The sequence below is a fragment of the Physcomitrium patens genome, chromosome 1 (genome assembly GCF_059467195.1).
Source record: "Physcomitrium patens ecotype Gransden chromosome 1, ASM5946719v1, whole genome shotgun sequence".
Taxonomy (NCBI): Eukaryota; Viridiplantae; Streptophyta; class Bryopsida; order Funariales; family Funariaceae; genus Physcomitrium; species Physcomitrium patens.
Genome location: NC_143410.1, coordinates 7,719,549 through 7,740,264, shown reverse-complemented (window position 1 = coordinate 7,740,264; position 20,716 = coordinate 7,719,549). Strand labels below are relative to the sequence as shown.

The window sequence follows — 20,716 nt, the reverse complement described above, 5'->3', positions numbered from 1 at the left end:
TTATGTTCATCTTCATTAAGTTTTTAGAATAAATTTTGTTTGCAAGATTTTAGAGTGAGAATTACATATCATATAAATTGACCTTCCTCACAACCTTATCCACGTTTTTATTCATTTAATAGGATTATTAGATACTGATACTAGATATGATTATTATTATTTTTTAAAACATATAAATAAATTTATTTATAACTATTAATATATTTCTTACAAAACCAAAGCAACAATCCGTCATGCATCGAAGTCTGAAAGATTGTCAGAACCAAATGCGTAGATTTCAACAATACGCACACAGTGTGTGCTCCTCAATCCATGACTCAAATTCGTAGAATTTTTAGATTCTACACTTTCTAGTAATTAACGTAGACTTATTAGAAATGGTGCTTGCTTCGGGAACCAGCCCCCCTTGAAGGTGAATAAGTTCGCCGAGATTGCAAACGAGAGTATCGCAGAATGGCGTGCAGGATTGAATGCTAGCGGAGATCTGTGTCGCCGACTTTGCCTGATTCGTCTCCCTTACATGCAAAGCTTTAGTCCTTGGGGATTGTGTGTTTTTTCTATACTCTCTTTTGCGTACACTCTAAGGGAGTTTGTTTAACCAGTTGGGTCGATCGAGTTAGGCTCTTGCTCAGGTATGTTTCGATTCTTGCAGAGTGGACGCTTCTGAAGAGGTGATAATTTGGGTAGCACGGGATCTGGGTGTGGAAGGATCGAGAGGGAGAAAGAGGGTGGGAGAGGGTTGAAGGCCAGCAGCAAGAATGCACGGTCGGCCACGGCAGCGGGCGGGGGAAACGCCCCCGCCTGAGGTCAATAAGAAAGAGCAGGCCCAAGTGGCGGAACTTCAGAAAATCATACCTCTTTTCATGGAGAATAATCGCACGTGCTGGTACGGATTGATTTTATTGTCCCCGAGTAGAGGCTTGTAAAGGATTTTGTGGGGTTTTGGTTGTGTGATGGGGTTGAATGAGAGATGTTCATGTGATTCTCGTGTGAAGCGCAGCTACTCATCTCAAGCCTTGGACCAAAATGCGCGACTGTTGGAGCTCAATCCTGAATTTTATTCGGCTTGGAATTATCGTAAGCGCGCTGTTCGACATTTGTTGAATCTCGAGTCGGATGAGGAGGTTCGCAAGCGGATAGTGCAGACAGAGCTTGATGTGGTATTGCCATCTAGTTTACCCTAAATTTACGTTTCGCAATTGCGGGTTTCATTGTTGTAAGTCACCTTTGGGTTTCAAGTCTGAATTAGGTCATTTTCTGGAGGCCAGGAGAGTCAATGGGTGGAGGTGATGAAGATCAGGATTGAGGGTGTGCGGGGCAGGTAGTCAGAGCTTTGAGAGTGAATCCCAAATCATATGGGGCTTGGTACCATCGCAAGTGGGTCATTCAGTTTGGTCTCTCGCCCATGGACGCTGAATTTCTTCTATTGAAGAAGCTGCTCAAATTAGATGCTCGCAACTTTCATGGTTGGGACTATCGGAGGTACTTATCCCTGCATAGTACATTATATCGTAGGAATTCTTTTCTAGTCACGGTCATCTCTCTTGTAACGGTAGTTAATCCAGTATACTTGAGCATCGCCTTCTTTGTTCTGATTTCAAGGGCGGTTTTTAGGTCGATGGTTCACTCGATTAAGTTTCTTCTTGACCACTTTTCACAGATTTGTTGCAAAGACTAAGGGAGTTGCTGTTGAAGATGAGCTGCTTTTCACCACAGATAAAATCAATGAGAATTTCAGCAATTATTCGGCTTGGCATAATCGTAGGTGAGCAACTATGCGCATGATTCTTGTACTAGTGCCGCTCTTCACCCGTTTAGTTTAGTTCTACATAGGCTGCGATTCATACTGTGCCCTTGCGAGTGTGACTTTTGTTTTCAGAATTGGTGCCACAACACCTCGTTTGACTTGTAAGAATCTGTCTCGTCGAGGATTTCTGCAGTGCTCTCTTGTCGGAGATATCCAAGAATGAAGCTGCAGAAAATGGCAGAGTGCAAGAGAGGTTGCAAGAGGAGTACGAGTTGGTGAAGAATTCTTTCTACACCGATCCAGATGATCAGAGTGGATGGTTCTACTATTCTTGGCTACTCGGGCAAACTATAGCTCCAGTGGGCACACATGTTAGTGGCTGCTGGCCTCCTCCGAAGTCTTTGATTGTAATCGATTTGAAGAACAATTCGTACAAACTCCCATTCAATAAACTCAAGGTGGGGAAATTGGAAACCCTACCAGTGGTGATTTGCTTTAGCAACTCTGTGACCGGTGTAAACGACCAAACTGTTTCCACCACTGTTGATGGAAATGATTCTTTGGAGCTTGAATGGAGGCCTGTTGAGCGTTGGCAGAAGAGTGGCCGGAAATGGACTACAAATATTAAAAACTGTTTATCCTCAAGCAGTGGACAAACTTCAGTCAAGATATTGGTGGGTGCAGTTCCAGGCATCACATCTCTTGATGGTCAAGCTTGTGAGCGTTCGTGGCAGTCAAGCTTTCAAGTTCTTTTTGAAGAGACATCTTCTTTTGAAGACTACGCAGATAAGTATGATCAGCTGTGTGAAAGCATATTGCAGTCAAGATCTCGCACTTTCGTGGATTCGCCATCTTCTTTACAATACTTGTTCCCGGTAGCAAATCATTCGGGTTCAAACAACGAAGAGGCAGATGGAACAAAGATTTGGCAGCTGGGCTTATTGGACAGAGAAATTCAATCATGTCGGGAGCTTCTTGATCTGGAAGAGAATAGGTAATTATGTGCTCCTGCATCTGTTCATGGTGGAATGCATTGTAACTTTGTGTTCAGGTAGTTAGCTTGCAATATCCTTCTTAACGACTAATTCGTCAACTTTTTCAAATCTCCAGCTTCTTATAGTCCTGAGGGTAGATTACTCCAATTATACCTCTGATTCCTGTTATACAGCTACTGTGTTGTGAGTTAGTTAGCTGTTATAACGTCAATGTGAGTCATAAAAACAATTACAACTGTTGTCTCATGTTTACTGTGTTGTGGACTTATTTAAGCGGCTATTTTTTTTTCCTTCTGTTTCCCAGCAAGTGGACAAGGCTGACTTTAACAAGATTATTATTGACACATGCCTCATACAACACATCTTCTCTGAAAAGTCATATAGATGAAGCACGTAAGCATTTGGAAATGCTGAAGTGCTTGGATCCAACCCACCAAGAGTATTACCAGCATCAATTGAGCTTGCTTTCGTTGAAAGAGGTGAGAAATTGTTTTCTGTTCAACATGCCGACTTGCACATCAGTAGCTCTACATCACTCAAAGTTTTGTGACCTTTAGGGTACTGCAGCACGTGATACTATTTTGGAGATCCTCAAAATCTTCAGGTTAATAAACACAGATTGAAGTTACTTTTAAGATGACGAACCTGTTGGCTATTCCGTTGGTCCATTTATGTGTGCAATGAAGTGGGTCTTCGCAACATGCTTTCCTTGTGGACCTTTCCTTGAAATGGAAATACTACATATTCAACCTGTGTGGGTGGTGATTATTTCCAGCTTACAATGGACGAATTTATTCTTGCTGGGAAATATGTGCGAGAAGGGCTGCTCAAGTTGAATCAATTGTCACTGTGCTCCTTGGAATTCGCGGATAGATTCTTATGGGTTCAAAATCTGGACCTAAGTCATAATCAGTTGCGATCTACTCATGGTAATAGCTTCTCATTTGTCTTCCAGCTAATTCTATACAGGGATTGTATTTTGTTGCTAACGAGGCCCTTCTCTAACTCGTGCAATCGCAGGTTTCAACCTTCGTGATCATTTACGTGTTTTGAATTTATTTGTGTTCTTCCCTCGTACAGGACTAGAGGCTTTGCAACTACTGAGCAACTTAACGCTGAGTCACAACCGGATTGGTAGTGTAACAGCACTAGCGCCACTAAGGGGACTTCCTTTGCTTGAGGATGTCGATGTCTCATACAACCAAATCGGTGACCATACCGTAGATACATGTAGAGTTTTGTGCTCATCGAAACTCATAAATGCTAGTCTTGTACCACCTGCCTCCAGTCAGAAATCAGATCGTGCAGAGTGGCACCTCAAGGAAGGTAGGTACTGGGAGATCAAAGTTGTCTTTGAGGATTTGTGTTGGCAGAAACTGAATATTGCTGGAAACTCAGCTGCAAAAGATGTTGAGTTCGTTGATGCCCTCAACCGGGCACTGAATGGGACTAGATTAATTACAGAAGCAGAAACGAATTTATGAGAGTAGAGGAAGGCCAAAACTCTTCTCGACTCTTGGTCGTAATTAACAGTGGAGCCATTCTGTTTAAAATGGCATTAGGCTAATTAAGTTTTTTTTTTTTTTTTTTTTTTTTTTTTTGATTTTTTTCTCTGGTTGTTGTTGCATTGATTTTCAAAATGCAATTGTACTCATTATATTCGGGTACACAAACGAGCATGCGGTGAATTTGAGTGTGTTAACGTGGAAATGAAGTGGTCAAGTGAGAGGTCTGATTACAGCATTTCTCCAGTTTGATTGAGATAAGTACCGAACTAGTAATAGCTCACTTGCATGAGAGTAAGTACTTGCAGTATTATCAAAGTAAGTTCCAGGGCAAATCTGGAACTATCAACAATCAAAATTGTTTTAGTGCGTAGTACGCAATCTACTTCCTGCACCACGTAGACTGCAACAAGCTGGTGTGCGAGGTATCTCTGGCTGCCATGTCGTAGGATTGTGCACTCTGAGGAAACCGCAAGACGGCATTGTCATAAAATTTGTATGCAGTACTAAATCTAATTCCTCGAAGAACATCTGCATAGCATGATACGTAAGCTTCATCTATTATGATGTACATCAACTACTAGAACTGTGACGTTCTTGGTTCTCAGTCCAACCAACAACACTGGAAGACTGCAGCCTCGGGGACATGAACTTGTTGCAAATCAGGAATAACTAGCTCCCCAAAATTCTCAAATCCCTTCGCTCCCCCCAGCCGCACGCGAGCTACTAATCTGGAATTCTAACTATCTCCAAACCCAGTCTCATCTTGTAAATAAGATAATAATCGTTCTCCCAACGTCCACAACTAACAAGGGAATATGATCCTACACAATGAATGTGAGAGAATTCGACGTCTTCACAACCTTCAGCATCCCAACTTTCTTCAACACCAACCACAGACATCCAATGCTCAAGAGAGTCCTGCCAGCTTCTGTGTATTACTGCGAAAACTCCTCGAACATTCCAAAACTTTTCAAAATCGGGTTCAGCAGTTCACTGCTCTCGAGCTGCACGTTGCGCCCGCCGTTGCACACAGACATTCAGCAAAAATTCATGGTTCCTGATTTGCCCTCTATTATCAAAGTAAGGCAATGGTCACCGTTGTACCCTGAAAGCACAACCTTGCCCACATTTAGCCGCTCTATATTAGTCCGTGTCATCAACTTGTTGAAATTCGCCATAAAATCCCGTGGTACGTGCCCAACTGAAACCCCAGCGTCTTCTTGCTCGTGTAGCGCTCAGTTGTCAAGGAAGGTTGTGCGAGTGAAAATCGGCACTTGAAATTCCGGTTAATGCTAGCTTCCCCGAGTTGAAAAACAAGCCTGCGAGGATGCTCCGAGAGTTCCTCACTCACTCACTATTTTCTTCATCGCAACGAAAACCCACGAGCAGGATCATCTTATCTACAATGAATGTCTACCATTTAAAAAAAAACCCATAATGAATGTCTATCAACGAAAAAAGATTCATTGCGGTAGGAGGGACAAATGTCATTTTCCTCTTCAATTAGAAATATCTTTATTAATGGGTGGCCAAAGTTTGAGATATGGTAGACGACCCATTTTCAATAACTTAAGTATTTCATCATATTTTGCATATTTGCAGTAAGTTTAAAAATAAAAAAAAATGCCCCGTACACGTGATGAGAATTCCAAATATTTTCACACAATTTGGCCCCTAAACAGAATTTTTATAAATTTTTTAGCTGAAGATTGTCTTCAACCCGTTTCTGACACGTAAGCCATTCTAATCAGTGATGGGTTACAAACCTAACGAAAATATCCAGCTTTATATATAAAACGAAAATACCCTGCCTTATATGTTTGGAAATGGGGGTGGTGGACAATGGGTCGGCTACCTTGTATAAATATTTCGCCATTTGAGTTTAATCTCGGGCATCTCAAATCATCGGAACTGCATCGGAACTGCATCGGAACTGTCTCGATAGCAGGCCATTGAACACTAAACGCTTGCAATTACGTAGGTGTGCTGTCCTACCAACATTCATTCAAGGCTGCTGTGAGGTTGGTTAGTTTTTCTAAACTTTTCTTAGTGAAGTTGTTGTCTGAAAGAGGAGGAGCCACTGCAACTGGTTTGTTTAAGTTCTTTACGGGAAAAACGGTACAAGGATTGATAGAATTGTAAATTGAATTAGGGTAGAAGAGGATGGAGCAGAGGGTGTGAGAAACTTGAGTTTGGGGAGTGTGCCAGCGAAGATCAGAGCAATGTCGCTGACAGTGAGCACTGCGGGATCGTTGCATGTTGTAGCTCGTCGTTTGGGCATCACTGCGACTCCCTCACAGTCGTTAAGATCGGCCGCTTTTGTTCCTTCGTTTCTTGGGCGCAGGTTTTTTGCCTTTCCTAGCCAATTTGCTAGTCAAGGAGGAAGTTGCACCATTGTCGTGTCTGCTTCCAGTTCTGAGAGAAATGAGAGAGGTGAAGTATCTTTCACCCTCTTGATCGTCAAGTAGTGAAGTTCTGTTCGCAGTTGTGAATTAGTTATGAGTACGTATAGGGAGACGAAGGTGGATTTGATTTTTTTATTTTTATTTTTATTTTTTGGTGCCTGCGTTTCGTTCTGCTGGAATTTTAGTGCAAAATGCGCAAATTGCTTGCATGGGAATTTGAATGGGTTGCGTGATGTGCATTGAGGAGAGCAAGCGTTTGGTCATGTGCTTATTACTTTGTGGAGTGCAGATTCCGTAAGCACTAGTGCTACTGCGAAAATGGGGCAAACAAAATGCGAGACTCCATACGGAGCTTGGAAGTCTCCGTTGACAGCAGAATTTGTGTCAGGGTCATCGAAGCGCTTGGGAGGGGCTGCCGTTGATTCTGACGGCCGGTTGGTGTGGCTCGAAGGCCGACCTTCTGAAGCTGGGTTAGTTAGCAATCCCCTGAATCTTTAACTTTCTCTTGCTCAGAGCGTTGATTCGATATCACCCCAAACGTCGCGCAGCAGTCTGGGAGTTAGGGTCAAGAACTGAGCTGAAAATTTGGATCTTGTGTGCGTGTTATTTGATACGTTTTCCTACGCCTAACAGTTTCTCAATGTAATGCTTCTGTGCTTTATTGCTTTACACAATTTCGAGAAATTTCCATCAACGAGCACTGATTGTTGGGTGAGATGCTGCTGTTTTAAATCTTATGCCCACATTCTAATTTCCTTTTGCTTAATCGCAGGCGTGGGGTGTTAATGTGGGAGGGAGCCCAATCTGGATCCTTTCCGGAGGAAATTACTCCACCTGGTTTTAACGTTCGCACCCTAGTGCATGAGTATGGCGGAGGGGCCTTTGCAGTTAAAAGGGATAATGTAGTTTTCTCCAATTACGCAGACCAGAGGTTGTATAAACAGTCGATTAGGGGTGGTACACTTCTTTCTAACCTGGACTTTCAATCAGTGCACATGCAACCGTCTGATATCTCTGCTTACAATATATAGCACTATCTCAGTAAGCTTTCAGAACTCCCCGATCCAATTAGTTTTCAGAACATGATACTATCTATCGGTTTTTCCAATCACTCAGAATTTTTTATTTTTTTCCGTCTATGTGGACAGATCGCACTCCATTGCCACTAACTCCAGCGTACGAGAATAAAGCAGTAAGATATGCAGATGGAATATTTGACGGAAGATTCAATCGTCTTATCGTAGTGCGGGAAGGTGATCACTTTGCGATGCATTTGGGCTAGTCGATACCAAGCTAGTAGCAGTTGACATTGATCTGTTGATGCGGGGGCAATACGTGGCATGACATGAGTGCCTCCACCAGCACAATCATGACTTTGATCTGAAACTGTTTCGTTAGCGACTTGGTACTTCTTGAATGTCGTGAAGCTTTAACATTGAATGTGGTGTTGGATGCTTATTCTTTCATGCAGATTATCGCCAGGAAGGGGTTGAACCCGTCAACGACATTGCAGCCGTGTCCCTCAATGGCGAAGCTAATCTTGGTAATTTCTCTTGCAGCCTTAGTTTAGTCGTTTTTCTGGTGATATGGACACATGTGCTTGTCTATGTGATTTATGGATGGCTCCTTCGTTGTGAATTGTAGCTGACGGAAGAACTAGTCCTTTGAATGTTACTGGCTGCATCATGATATTTCATACTGAATTGGTGCAAATCTGTTTCTCGGTGTTTGGTTTCAGAACCAGTGAGTCTTGTGAAAGGCAAGGACTTCTACATGTTCCCAAGACTGAGTCCAGATGGTCAGATGCTTGCTTGGATGGAATGGTCTCACCCTAATATGCCTTGGGATCGAACATCTATTTGGGTTGGCAAAGTTTCAGATGACGGGTGAGGCTGCAATTTTTGCTGGTAGTTTCTTGTGTATTGATGACTTACAGTTGTATGTTGACTCTGGTTGTTATACCACACCTGAGTCAATTGCTAAATGCTTGTATGAATATGCAGCGAAGTAGATATGGTGATAAATGCAGTCCTAGATCTTGTTTCTGGTTTGCTAGTAATTTACTGGTGGTGTATCACGCGTGCACGAAAATGAAGCAATCGGTGTTTGTTTTCATGCTCGCGCATACAGGAGCATAACAAATCCAGTTTGTGTAGCGGGAGGTGATGAGGGCGTCGTGGAGTCGGCCTCTGAACCACAATGGTCACCCAAAGGTATGTTCTCAATTATATCTGGAGTATTGTCATTCTTTATTGTAGTTCAATCGTTTAGGTTTGGCACGCTTTTGCTTTCACAGGCTGTAACATTTTGCGAAATCGAAATCCTCTATGTCGTAGCAATTATGGTAAAGCACCTTTTTAAATGTATCTCTTTCTGGGTGCTGTCAGGTGACTTGATCTTTGTCTCAGATCGTGGAAACGGATTTTGGAACCTCTATTCCTGGGTATATTTTACTTCATTTGAAAGTTCACATTGTTTTCTATCGTTTCACTGAACATCTGAAACGTTGGCTTTGACATTTCACTAGGATTGTTGCGCTGATTGCAACAGATTCAATTTGTAAAGTGAAGTTTCTATTGGTCGGTGATCAGAGTGTCGGGGGAAAGGTGCAATCTCTGTGTCCGATGGAAGCTGAATTTACAAGACCAGCCTGGATTTTTGGTATCTCCTCATTTGGTTTTTTTGGCGATTCTGGAGATCAGATTGTATGCGCTTACAGGTTTTTATCTCGTGCCCAGTTTTGTCCCCGGATTCTATTTCTGTTAGCAGCAATTTGTCATAAAGAGTTCGAGTGAAAAGTATTTTTGGTCCTGGACCTCATTGTGGTTCTATCATACAGAACTAAAAAATCCTAACGTAGCTTCACACGTTTTAACTAAATGGTTCAGAGATCTGTGATGAAAATTGTGTACAATTTGATTTCGGGAGGGCATCGCGCTCAACAAGTAATTGTACCTAGATGAGTACGTTTGAAACATCTGATGAGATTCTTTTCCATCTGTAGACAACGAGGTGTTTCTCATCTAGCTACGTTTGACCTATCCTCCGGCTCATTGTCACCTGTCAAGACAAGATTCACCGACATCTACAATCTGGTAATGTCTTCAATATGTACCAGAGAGTGGTGTATAGCATGTGATTATTATTTTTGTTATATTCAGATTGAGAGTAACTGAGGTATTTATTCAGCAATTCTTTAAATCCTGGTTATATTAACATCAGACGCACTAAGTTAGGTGGCTTCGATGAGTAAGTGCATAGTTCTGGTGGATTGGTTTGTATCTCAATGCTGATTTCATGGATCGGGAAACTTTGTCCATTGACTGGAGGTCTTCATTGTGATGTGGCGGTGACAGTTCGTACATGGTAATGAAGTGTATTTCAGCGCTGGGTCATCCACCGACACGCTCTCTATTGTGAAGGTGAGGAAGTTATTGAAAATATATATATGTGTATACCTTGGATGGTATTGGTTCTCTAGGATTCATTTTAAGTCTTTGTTTCAACGTGCTAATCTTGGAACTCACAATGTTAAGGGATTTGTGAAGGTTTGTATCTTGCTTCAGCGTGTTTTTGAATTATGCTGGTAATCTATGATACCGTTGCGATGCCATAGTGTTTTTGTTTATTTGTCTCTGAAGACATGTATGACTATGAGTCAAGGTGGCGTGCTTTTTTCCCTTAAAAGAACGATTGGTTGTAGGTTTGCCTCGCAGAAGGCAAAGCGGGCGCTGGTGAAGACACAGTATTGTGGTCGTCGCTTGGTATTGACCTAGAGCCGTACAAGCCTTACTTCAGTACTCCGAGGGTTGTAGAGTTTGCAACTAAAGTAGAAGGAGAGACAGCATTTGCCAACTTCTACCCTCCTGCAAATGGATACTTTGTTGCTCCATCCAGAGAGCGACCACCTTTACTCGTGAGGAGTCATGGTATGTACGCAGTGTTTGTGTGTCAATCACTTACCTGATGAAGCCATGTTCTACATTGAAAAATGCACCGTTTGTTATGATTGCTTTGACGTTCGGAGTTGCATTTTGAGAGTTTCAGGTTATTTTTCTATCTGAGAACTCTTCAAATACACTGCTTAGCTTGAAGTGTTGCCGTAACAGGGGGTCCGACATTGGAGGCAAGCACAACTCTAGATCCTGCTATTCAGTACTGGACAAGCCGAGGTTGGGCTTTCGCTGACGTAAATTATGGAGGTAGTACAGGTAAGTGTTTCGCTGTATTATGTGCATGTTGGTATGTTAAGGTATTCTAGTTTTCTTTAGCACTAGTCTGTCACACTTTTGACGAGAGATTTTGGAGCAGGTTATGGAAGGGCTTATCGAGAGCGGCTCAATGGCCAGTGGGGCATTGTTGATGTGAACGACTGCTGCAGCTGTGCTGAGCATTTGGTATCCCCCCAAACCCTGCATTTGAGAATTTTCAGGGCTAGAAGCAGTATTCATGTTCAATTTGCTCTTGATCCTTGCAATTTTTCACATTTAATATAGCAGGGATCATCTTTCTTTGATGTGCTTATGAAATTTTTGTACCGTTTCGGCAGTCTTATACGCTCTCGGTATGAAAACTCGGACTACCTAAGTTAAATATAGTTCTCTTGTTTCTGAAAGGGTTTTCGAATGTGAGCATTTTAGGCTAAAATAGGGGAGGTTGATCCCAAGCGATTGTGCATAGACGGGCGCTCAGCAGGTGGCTATACCACGATGGCCACCCTTGTATTCAAGGATACCTTCTCTGCTGGAGCCTCCCTCTATGGGGTATGAACTGAACTTAGTGAATGGAAATCTGTTAGTGTAAACATAACCGCTCTTGACATTGCCTTCGATTAGTTTTTATGTATAATCCAAATTTTTGGAAACGAGTCTTGTACTGGGATGGGCCCAAGATGGATCTGGATTCATCATAAAAAATTTATGTTGAATTCTTCCTTGAGTTCCTTTTTCTTTCTAGCTTGTTCAAGCTCTTCAAGTAGTATGTTACAACTTCATCGTTTGTTATGTGGATCGTCATATAACTCGTTGATCTTCCTTGTGTCCACTGAAATTTGTCAGGTAAGTGACTTGAAGTGCTTAATATCAGATACACATAAGTTCGAATCTCGTTACCTGGATAATCTTCTGGGTATGCTCTTTTCCTAGATTTCAATTTTAGCATGATTCAAATTTTATATAATGTACTGCGTAAATATTCGCTTGTTTATTCACAATCTCCGCTTCTAGGTAGATAAAGAATCTTAGCTTCGTGTTTGCTGAATAATCTCATTTCGTGTATCATTATTAGTGCACCATGGAGAGTTTCTAATGTTTTCTTTGGTGACCTCCAGGTCCTGAGGATGTCCTGGAAAAGAACACATATGACCGTTCTCCAATCCACTTTTTAGAGAAGCTCTCGTGTCCTATGATCCTATTTCAGGGCCTTGAAGATAAAGTAAGCTACCCACCGTCTCTCCCTCTGTATAATTGATCTGTCTTCTGGTGCTTGAATTCCATGGAGTCTTGTCTGAGGATGTCTACATTTCCTTGTTGCTGCAGATCGTGCCACCAAACCAGGCAAGAATGATTTATGAGGCAGCTAGGATGAAGGGTGTTCCTATTGCCCTTGTTGAATATGAAGGGGAACAGCATGGATTTCGGAAGGTATTGTCCCTTCACTTTACTTGTCCATCGGGTTTTGATGCTTGTGATTTTCGAGGCATCACCTTTCTTTTGTGAACATGCTTGAGGGCTCAAGTATGATTCGAGTTTCATAAAGCTAATTGGTTACCTTAAAATATTTTGAACCATCTTGTAATAACTGACTTTCATGGGCCTGGGGTTGCAGGCCGAGAACATTCGTCACTCACTTGAGCAAGAGATGACATTCTTTGCTCGTGTAATTGGAGGATTTGAAGTTGCCGATGACATCGTTCCAATCAAAATTGACAATTTTGACGACTGATATGCCAACTCAATTCTCCTGATGAGTTATTTGTTAAGTGTCGGGGTTTTGAAGGGCATTGTCACAAGTTACTCATAAACTTGAGTTGGCTTGGTTTTTGAATAAAGAGGTTTTTGTTCAACCATGGGCAAATGTTTTTTTCTCATCAACTCCCATTGATCTAAACCAAAAACAAGAAACTAAAAAAATTAAAAGAAATAAAATTTACATGAATTGCTTAAAAATCCATTCATTCTTTTTAAAATAGTAGCAACTAAAAAATTCATAATTTTAAATATACAATGCATTTCTTAAAATTAGGAGTTGTACTTATTTGCTGAAAAGTACACAAAGTAAATTGAAACATTATTTTGCAGACTCGCTTCTATATTTATGAATTCAAAAATATAATCTTGATTGTGATTTGGGGTAGCAATGACTTATTTATCAATTTATGTCTACCACCCTTTTTGCTGCATAATCCAAGACATCCTTGCAATCAGATTAGAGCCACATACATATATATAGTTTAAAATTTATATTTGTGTATGAAACATACAATATATCCATTATTAAGATGGTGATTTTGAGGTTTGATTTATTCTGATTTGCACATAATGTGAATTACTTTTTAGTTTATGAAAACTCCATAAATCACAAATATTCGTATAAAATAAATAGAGTTTTATGATTTTTGAGATTGTGTGCACTTAATTATACAGTTTTAGCAAAATTATTTGTGAGTCAGCCCCTGCATCTTAATGAAGCTTAAGCATTTTAAAATTAAATATTAATTTAGACTAATTTAATCTACGATAATGAAATACATTTCTGTGTCAATCGAGTATCTTTGTTATCAGTGTCATATTTATTCATTACATCTTCCTCCTTTTAGATTGATGGAGAAGTTCCAACTACCACAACAGCCCTAAAATTGGGGCACGCCTGCAGCTCCACTGAAGGTTTTGTGACATTGACAATGGCAGACGTTTCCCTTCTCTTCCCTGCGAGATTTCAAGAGCATGCTGTACTTAAATCCAACTATCCAAGTATCCGCTCCGGATCACAAATTAATACTAGTGTATCACCAATCCTCGCTCTGACTTACAGAATGGCAAGAGAAATGTGAGTGAAACGAGACAATACAAGCCGAGAACAGCCAGTACATGCTATCAAGGACGTCATAACACCAACAGTGTTGCACTTGGAACCGATTTCATAAAACAAAATTCTATTTTTTCTGCTTCGATTTTCAATGAAATGCAGATGTTTTTGGATTCCAACACCGAGCCATTATTTATACGGACATTCAAAAAAGAAACTTACGATCATTGTGTACAGACGGCCAATTGTTAGTACATCCAGGGCTGTGAGGCAACAAGAGAAACAAGTTTCCCGGAAACAGTGCACACACCCTGCTTTTGAGAGTTCGACTTTCACTCTGTTCCAGCAGCTGTTGTTGACACCCCTGAAGTTCCAGATCTGGTCTATTTCATGAGGCTGGACATTGCCGGCACTGTCAATCTGTATACACAGGAGAGCACGACGTTTTACTCGCGGGGTAAGAGACATTTCCATTTTATATTTATATTTTTGTACAAGATGTATGTTTATGCAAAATTTAGCAAGTAGCAAGGAATCCGTTGAGTACACATCAAATTACCGCTTTCACAATGATCTCTGTCCGTGGATACACTTGGGCAACACACTTCCACAATACCCACGCCCATTTCAAGAGCTGTGGATCAAAGAGCTGTGCAGTATCGCCGTCAGCCTCAAATACATCAAAAATTTCGACCTTGTGTGGTACAGCCCCACAACATGGACATGGAATGCGTGGAACTGAAAATGAGACCTGCCGGCGTTCAGCACTCTTCCATGAATGACCACTATTGACAGATACGTCAACACGGTCAATAGCTCGACCGCCACCAGCAATTGCGTAACCTCTGATGTTAACCTGCAAATGTAGGCGCATTCTCATGAGGCTTTCAACGGTCAGTCCTACAGAGGGAATAAGATCCATACATATCAAGATCTCAGTGTGTGAATATTACAGTAATATGTGTTCATACGAAGCGAAATGGTTTAGATGAGGACTAGACTGCTTACATCATCCATTGTTTCATATAAATACGCCCTGCAGCGTCAAACACAGATACCACTACAAGTGTGAAAAGATAGCAGTAAACTCACCGTCGCTCCCTTTGGTAAGAAAATGCCATCTTGAGGTACGCAAATGGCACTCTGGATCCACATCCAACCAAAAAACGCAAGACAGCAGTTTGCATGAGCATGCAAGAGATGCAATTGCAGCAAAGAAGTGAAGACCTTATTTACTGGGAGCAGGAGTGTCCAACTCTTCATACTTGAACCGGGAATTCCATTAACGGACGCCGTGAGGACCAATCCACCGTGGTTACCCATGGAGGATCTAGCTCCAAATGTGGTGGATAATGCTTGAAATGCTTTTGCATGTAGTAGCCCTGTGTGTCGGACATACATTGAATTTAGCAATCTTGTTGCAAAACCATTCCAGATCATTCCTATCCTAATACGAAAAGTTCAACTTGACCTAGTTAAATTTAACTCCAATAAGATCGTAATTTCTGCTATGAACCTGGCACTCATCTTTCGAGATTTTTATCTCCTTCAACCACTTTACAGACCGAGCACCAATGCAACCCGGAATAATCACACGCAATGGGTACCCATGCTCCCGAGGAATATCCTGTGTGGACAATCACAATGAGTCTGCATGGAACATGGATTAATGGATACATTTTCCCCAGCATGCTCTAACGCACAACTTATCACTTATGCTTAAGCTCCTACTCATGAAGAAGGCAGTTAAAGTAACTTGGCACCTCATAGTTCATTTCATATGCCAAAAGTACATCTGCTCTGGGTGTTGTAGCATGTATCAACGGTATGGAAGATTTGAATGGCTCATCAGGTGTCTCCTGAGAAACGAAAGAGAATAGAAAAAGGTTCAGTCAATAGACTATTGCCTAAGAAATTTGCGAATGATCTTCAGATCAATTTACGAAACTCTTCCAACTTCTGTACCTTCATGTAATCGACACTGATAAATTCCACGTAGCGGCCACCCTCGCCTGTCTCCAAAGTGCGGTAAGGGATACCTTGCATTTTCAAAACGTCTGCAAGTCTGACTCCTCCCCATATCGCTGCATCAGAAATGACCACTCATAAAGTTGCTTGTTCAAGAAAGTCACATGATCTTACTGTAGCATTCAAAAGGAATTTTTGGTTTGCAGATCGTTAATCACAATTTGCAATGGTTATATGGATGGGCTCTTGGACCTTGCATCTGCTCAAGGAAATTACCGGTTCCAATGGCTGCGTTGCTCGAAGGAACTTATGGTATCTCCCTATACTGGGACATTTCCATCCTCCGGTTTCCTGCACACTATTTTTACCTTGTCGTCATCTATCCTGTACATTAGAGGATGACCAAAACATTCAATATTAGGGAGTTGCTATGGAATCCGAAGTTTGCATACGATTGAAGAGTTGATAACAATCGTATGAATGCACATGAGAGGTGAAAAGTGATCAAATGGATTGGTGATCAGTTGATACACCATCAGCGTTACGGGCACTCTTGACTTCGGCATAGCACTGCGAAACCGAACAGAGAATGAATGTGTGAGGTTGGAAACAAATCCTCGAAATTCAGTGCACTGCAACAAATGCTTCGGAGTTTTCTTACTAGCTATTATATTCGTTTCATAAATTGTTCTGGGATTGCATTCAATACAAATAACACTTCCGTTTCGCAATCTCAGACTGAAGTCTCTATTTTCATAGTGTTCCCAACATAGACTGTAAGCCCATGAATGAAGAATCCATGAAAAATATAGTTACAGTATGGTGTCTCGACTGAGCGTCGTTGGCTTAGGGAGAAGTCCAAAGATCTTCAATTCATACCTGCATGAATGTGTCAGCACCTTAAAACCTCAGCAATCATTCAAAATCATGTTTCAGTCGAACCCAAGAGTATTCTCCGTGTCTGTGTGAACTTGTATTAGGCTGTCATTCTTTCAAATAATCCTGCTTGAAGAACAAAATCATGCAGTTCAAGGGAGGTACTCGGATGGATCGATAATCTTTGCAACAGGACCATGGTTGCACTTGAAAAATATATGCTTTGGGGTCAGAAAAGTATCAAGAAGGACCAACGCCGGGGGTTCCCCTTGGAACGGAGTCTGCAATGGCCACAAATCACTGACCCAGTTTAATGCCACTCATTTAATTAGTGGAAAGAAAATGTCGCAATCTACGTTTCATGGATGTGGTGAAACAAGTAGGGTTTGGAGTATGCCAAGCTGTTGATGCGCAAGAGCTTGCTGCGGTCCCTCGGATCATCTTGGTAATCTCTAGGTCCGCTCAAGCCTCTCTCAATTTTTTTCAGCTGGTTACAACACTTGGGAGATTGGCATCGCAGTTTCGGTGGTGGGAATTTGAGCGGATCCTGTGTCTCATTTGAACAATCATCCTTTTCGGTCACCATCTTCCAAGTCCCGAAAATCATCCACTCAACAGAACAGATCACCCAGAGCCTTAAATCCCCAACGCCAGGCTTCTGAAGTGACAAATCTAGGGCTATCCTTGGAAGATCCACATGGTGATCTCAAGGGGATGCCTGCGTCTCATTGTTAGCAAGAATCTCAACGACCAGCGAGACGCGATGAAGGAGCATGACGGCTTTGTAGACCGTGGTACGTGGCTTTGAGTAAGAATACTACAAAGCCGACGGTTACAAAGATTTGAGAAAAAGAAACGAATCCTCACTTTGCGTGCATGCACCAGCTTTGATCCCACTGCAAACCCATCGACACAAACATCTCCAAACCCTAATATCTCTCACCTTCATTCTAATTGTTGCAAAATCACAAATCCATAAGTAAACTTTAGAAACCCAACACTTGCTACCCCAACTCACTATATCATTGAAGTCAGGAGATGAAGTTTAGAATAAAAATAAAAATAAATTCTCAGTTGGATGAAATGAGACGTTAGATTCAGCAAGCTACTGTAATCACAGCACTAGAATACACAATCAATCATGAGCAAATCAAAAGCACAGTCTGCAAACCCTAAAGCTTGCCATCACTTGCACAATTATCAAATCTCAATGATGCCTATGCCTAAATTATCTCTGGAAGTGAGATGGCCCAATTAATTAGTATATGTTACTTTGTAAAAAAGTGTGCCTATTGCCACATACTTTGCCTATTGTTGCATACACAATGAAAATGCCACATACACTTTGCTATCATTAGTCAATTCACAAAGGACCTCCTTACAAACAAATTAACAACTCTTACATCACATGCATCTACTTTGTCATCTATCACTTTGCCATTGCTCCACTGTCTACTCCCTTGACCTTTGCTTTGCTTTACCAATGCTTGCCATGCATTTCTATGCCAAAGGAGCAACTTATGCCATAGCAAAATAGTAAGGCTATTAGGGTAGAATGGAAGCAATGCATAAATATTTTTTAAGGTTGCATTTTTGAAGTGGCTTGTTTGAGGATAAAATTTGTCTTCTTGTATCCTATGTTAGTCACAAAACATTCTTTTCTTGAATTAAGAACCATAGGTGCCATCTCCCTATGTAGTTGAGATGTGTCAGATCATTCAACAATCAATGCATGCTAATTGACATTGTTTCAAATATTGATGCAAAATTATCAACCATCACATGAGAGGTGTACTTAATGACCACATTGGAATTGGAGTTGGAATTGAAGAATCATTGATTGAAACAACCACCATGTTGAAATTGCAATTGTTGTCGGAGCACAATCTTTGTACTCTCCTAGCTTTAGCAATCAAATAATTTTTGTTGTGTAAAGCTATGGAAAAGTCAACATATTATTGTAATGTAATACAACTAATAAATGAAAGAGAGAAGAAAACATTACATTATAGAAGATCTTATTTTAAAATATTATAGCAAATTATCTTAGAAATATAAATAATAATAAAAAAGATTGTAAAACTAAAAAGTGATAATGCTATTTTTTTACAAAATGGGCTTTTATTTACTTTGTAGGCCTATAAACAAGCCAAAATAAAGTAAATTGGAAAATCAAATGATATAAACATGTGTAGCAAGAAATTAAGAGTAGATTTTAGCAAAATTTACCTCAAGAAGCAAAGAATTGATATCTAGAGAAGAGCGATTGTCAACTTAGGTCAAAATTAGATCCTAAGGCTCAAAATTGTACACCTATGGTGATTCTAAGATTCTTTGGTAGATCAAAGAGTGGAATATGAGAGTAGACTTGAGGAGAGATTTTTAAGCATTGGTTTCATGTCATTTGGATCAATATTGGAATTTTTAGAGATTTTCAAAATTAGTGATGTTCTTGGTGGAATTAGAATTTGAGAAATAAAAATATGTTTACAAATTTGACGGTTTTTTGAATTCCATGGTGTGTGTATAGGTGAAATTTTGGCAATGTATTGGTGTGCTAGTTTTTAAGGTCAATTGAATAGTTAGATTGAAGTATATAAAGGTTTTTGTAGATTGAGGTCTCAAAAATTGGAGTTTGAGGGTCAATGAGTGTGTATAAGATCTTTAGCAATTTGTTAGTTGAATTGAAGTGAATTTTTTTAGTATAGATATTAGACTCAATTTCGAACATTTGGATAAAATTTAAAAGCAATTTAATGGTTCAAGAAGGAGATATTAGCACTAAAATTTCAACATTTAGATTGGAGTAGGAGGCCATCCAATACCTAATTAGATTATCTTGAATTTCTCTCAATTGATAAGTGCAATCAATTTCATCTTTCTTTTGCTTGTTTTTAATTAAGACATTAAGAAGTGTGAAAATTTTGAGTTGATATCAATAATTTAATCAATAGCTGTTGAAATTCTATTTTGCTGTAGGAATTTTTAAGAGTTTGTTTAAGATCTTAGATTTGATTAGGATTTGGTTTAGAATTTGGTCTAGGATTTGGTTAGAATTAGGATTTTCTTATAATTTGGTTCAAAACTTATCTAAGATTGATTTAGAATTTAAGAGTTTATTAAGATTTTATTAGGATTTGACCTAAGATTTGATTAAGATTCAATCAAGATTTTGATTAGGATTCGACTTATAATTTGGTTAAGATTTAATTAGGATATTAATTAAGTTTATATTAAAATTTATATTTTTAGTATTTCTTTAGTTTTTTTTTTTTTTTTTTTTTTTTTTCTTTTGTGGCTTTTTAAAAATTTATTTTGATAGGTTAAAATTTGATTGGATTTCTTAGAGATTATTTGAAGTTTATACTCTAAGAATAAAAATCTCACGTATTTTTAACATGAATCATAGAGGTACTATTCCTATACATATGGAAGAAGTCTAGAGTCTATAGTAAAAAATTGTATAATTGAAGGAAGTAAGTAGGTCGGTCTTTCATAAATATATACGTATTGTAATCATTATCTAGACATGTAGAATTAGGTATAAGTAGATTAATTTTATAATATCTTCCAAAAAAACTTTTTAAAAGCTTCTTAGACATTGTGTTGACTTTACATATGTTTGTAATTGATTGGTAGATTAGAAACTTGGTCAAGAAGCTATCCATGTGCTACATGTACTGGTAGCTTGCAAAAACAACTAACAATGTCATGGCCATATAAAAAACTTGCTTTACAAATCAAGATATGTGTCATGCAAAGTCAACATGTTTTTGGATGTCGTATAGAATGTTGCCACATAGATCTTATATAGATAATATATATAGAGGTAAGATTGAAGCCTTCTTCACTCTTGTCAACTCCTTTCATGCTTCTAGTCTAGATTCATGAGTTTCTATTTTCCTTGTTTTTTGGAAATAGACATTTCAGTTTCTTTTTAATATACATACTACTTTATTGCTATTTTTCCACTTTTCTTTTGATATAGATTTCCCAAGTTTATGCATCTTCTTCAAATCCATGACCTTGATAGATTGATAAGAGTACACTTACAATATTAGAGCTTTGTCTTCTCTTGATTAAGAGTGGATTACCTCTTTCTCTTGATAAGACATAAGAGTATTAGAAGTTGTGGATTACTCTCTTCTAAACTAATATTCTTAATATTTTTAGTATCTTCAACAAAAATGG

At 39.7% G+C, this 20,716-nt stretch overlaps 3 protein-coding genes across 16 annotated transcripts; 2 read left to right on the top strand and 1 right to left on the bottom strand.

Moving 5' to 3' along the window:
* The first annotated feature begins 425 nt into the window (after positions 1-425).
* LOC112289436 (geranylgeranyl transferase type-2 subunit alpha 1) lies at positions 426-4,309 on the top strand. Its single transcript, XM_024534636.3, has 8 exons — positions 426-886; positions 1,001-1,160; positions 1,322-1,482; positions 1,661-1,765; positions 1,941-2,741; positions 3,047-3,221; positions 3,518-3,671; positions 3,823-4,309. The coding sequence occupies exons 1-8, from the start codon at positions 759-761 to the stop codon at positions 4,224-4,226; spliced, it is 2,088 nt and encodes a 695-aa protein (XP_024390404.1). The 5' UTR covers positions 426-758; the 3' UTR covers positions 4,227-4,309.
* A 1,778-nt stretch (positions 4,310-6,087) lies between these two features.
* Positions 6,088-12,722, top strand: LOC112290488 (peptidase uncH). Of its 9 annotated transcripts, none has more exons than XM_024536822.3 (20): positions 6,088-6,271; positions 6,595-6,683; positions 6,945-7,125; positions 7,428-7,612; positions 7,804-7,908; positions 8,127-8,198; positions 8,394-8,541; positions 8,786-8,868; positions 9,043-9,098; positions 9,247-9,374; positions 9,660-9,750; positions 10,012-10,077; positions 10,359-10,584; positions 10,765-10,866; positions 10,967-11,052; positions 11,296-11,418; positions 11,713-11,782; positions 11,985-12,088; positions 12,193-12,297; positions 12,482-12,722. In XM_024536822.3, the coding sequence occupies exons 3-20, from the start codon at positions 6,974-6,976 to the stop codon at positions 12,596-12,598; spliced, it is 2,019 nt and encodes a 672-aa protein (XP_024392590.1). In that variant the 5' UTR covers positions 6,088-6,271; positions 6,595-6,683; positions 6,945-6,973; the 3' UTR covers positions 12,599-12,722. The 9 variants fall into 9 exon arrangements, with proteins under 9 accessions (XP_024392590.1, XP_024392541.1, XP_024392598.1 ...); XM_024536773.3 differs by having other exon boundaries at positions 6,403-6,683; XM_024536830.3 differs by having other exon boundaries at positions 6,088-6,275.
* A 685-nt stretch (positions 12,723-13,407) lies between these two features.
* LOC112281544 (sulfite oxidase) lies at positions 13,408-18,545 on the bottom strand. 6 transcript variants are annotated; one of them, XM_073532966.2, is made up of 11 exons: positions 16,466-18,545; positions 16,102-16,219; positions 15,926-16,007; positions 15,647-15,765; positions 15,445-15,540; positions 15,198-15,308; positions 14,947-15,063; positions 14,774-14,824; positions 14,241-14,537; positions 13,904-14,101; positions 13,408-13,581 (listed from the first exon to the last, which is right to left on the bottom strand). In XM_073532966.2, the coding sequence occupies exons 4-11, from the start codon at positions 15,725-15,727 to the stop codon at positions 13,492-13,494; spliced, it is 1,041 nt and encodes a 346-aa protein (XP_073389067.1). In that variant the 5' UTR covers positions 15,728-15,765; positions 15,926-16,007; positions 16,102-16,219; positions 16,466-18,545; the 3' UTR covers positions 13,408-13,491. The 6 variants fall into 6 exon arrangements, with proteins under 6 accessions (XP_073389067.1, XP_090105268.1, XP_073389068.1 ...); XM_090249142.1 differs by having other exon boundaries at positions 16,529-18,545; XM_073532967.2 differs by having other exon boundaries at positions 15,926-16,000; positions 16,529-18,545.
* Between the last annotated feature and the right edge of the window lie 2,171 nt (positions 18,546-20,716).

Excerpts from the sequence above, each read along its gene's own strand:
- LOC112289436 (XM_024534636.3), top strand. The coding sequence starts at position 759 with ATGCACGGTCGGCCACGGCAGCGGGCGGGGGAAACGCCCCCGCCTGAG. Across the intron at positions 887-1,000 it reads GAGAATAATCGCACGTGCTG|CTACTCATCTCAAGCCTTGG; the intron begins GTACGGATTGAT and ends TGTGAAGCGCAG. Across the intron at positions 1,766-1,940 it reads TCGGCTTGGCATAATCGTAG|TGCTCTCTTGTCGGAGATAT; the intron begins GTGAGCAACTAT and ends GGATTTCTGCAG.
- LOC112290488 (XM_024536773.3), top strand. The coding sequence starts at position 6,473 with ATGTCGCTGACAGTGAGCACTGCGGGATCGTTGCATGTTGTAGCTCGT. Across the intron at positions 8,199-8,393 it reads CAATGGCGAAGCTAATCTTG|AACCAGTGAGTCTTGTGAAA; the intron begins GTAATTTCTCTT and ends GTTTGGTTTCAG. Across the intron at positions 10,867-10,966 it reads AAATTATGGAGGTAGTACAG|GTTATGGAAGGGCTTATCGA; the intron begins GTAAGTGTTTCG and ends ATTTTGGAGCAG.
- LOC112281544 (XM_073532966.2), bottom strand. The coding sequence starts at position 15,727 with ATGCAAGGTATCCCTTACCGCACTTTGGAGACAGGCGAGGGTGGCCGC. Across the intron at positions 15,309-15,444 it reads CATATGAAATGAACTATGAG|GATATTCCTCGGGAGCATGG; the intron begins GTGCCAAGTTAC and ends TTGTCCACACAG. Across the intron at positions 14,102-14,240 it reads CAGAGATCATTGTGAAAGCG|ATTGACAGTGCCGGCAATGT; the intron begins GTAATTTGATGT and ends CTGTGTATACAG.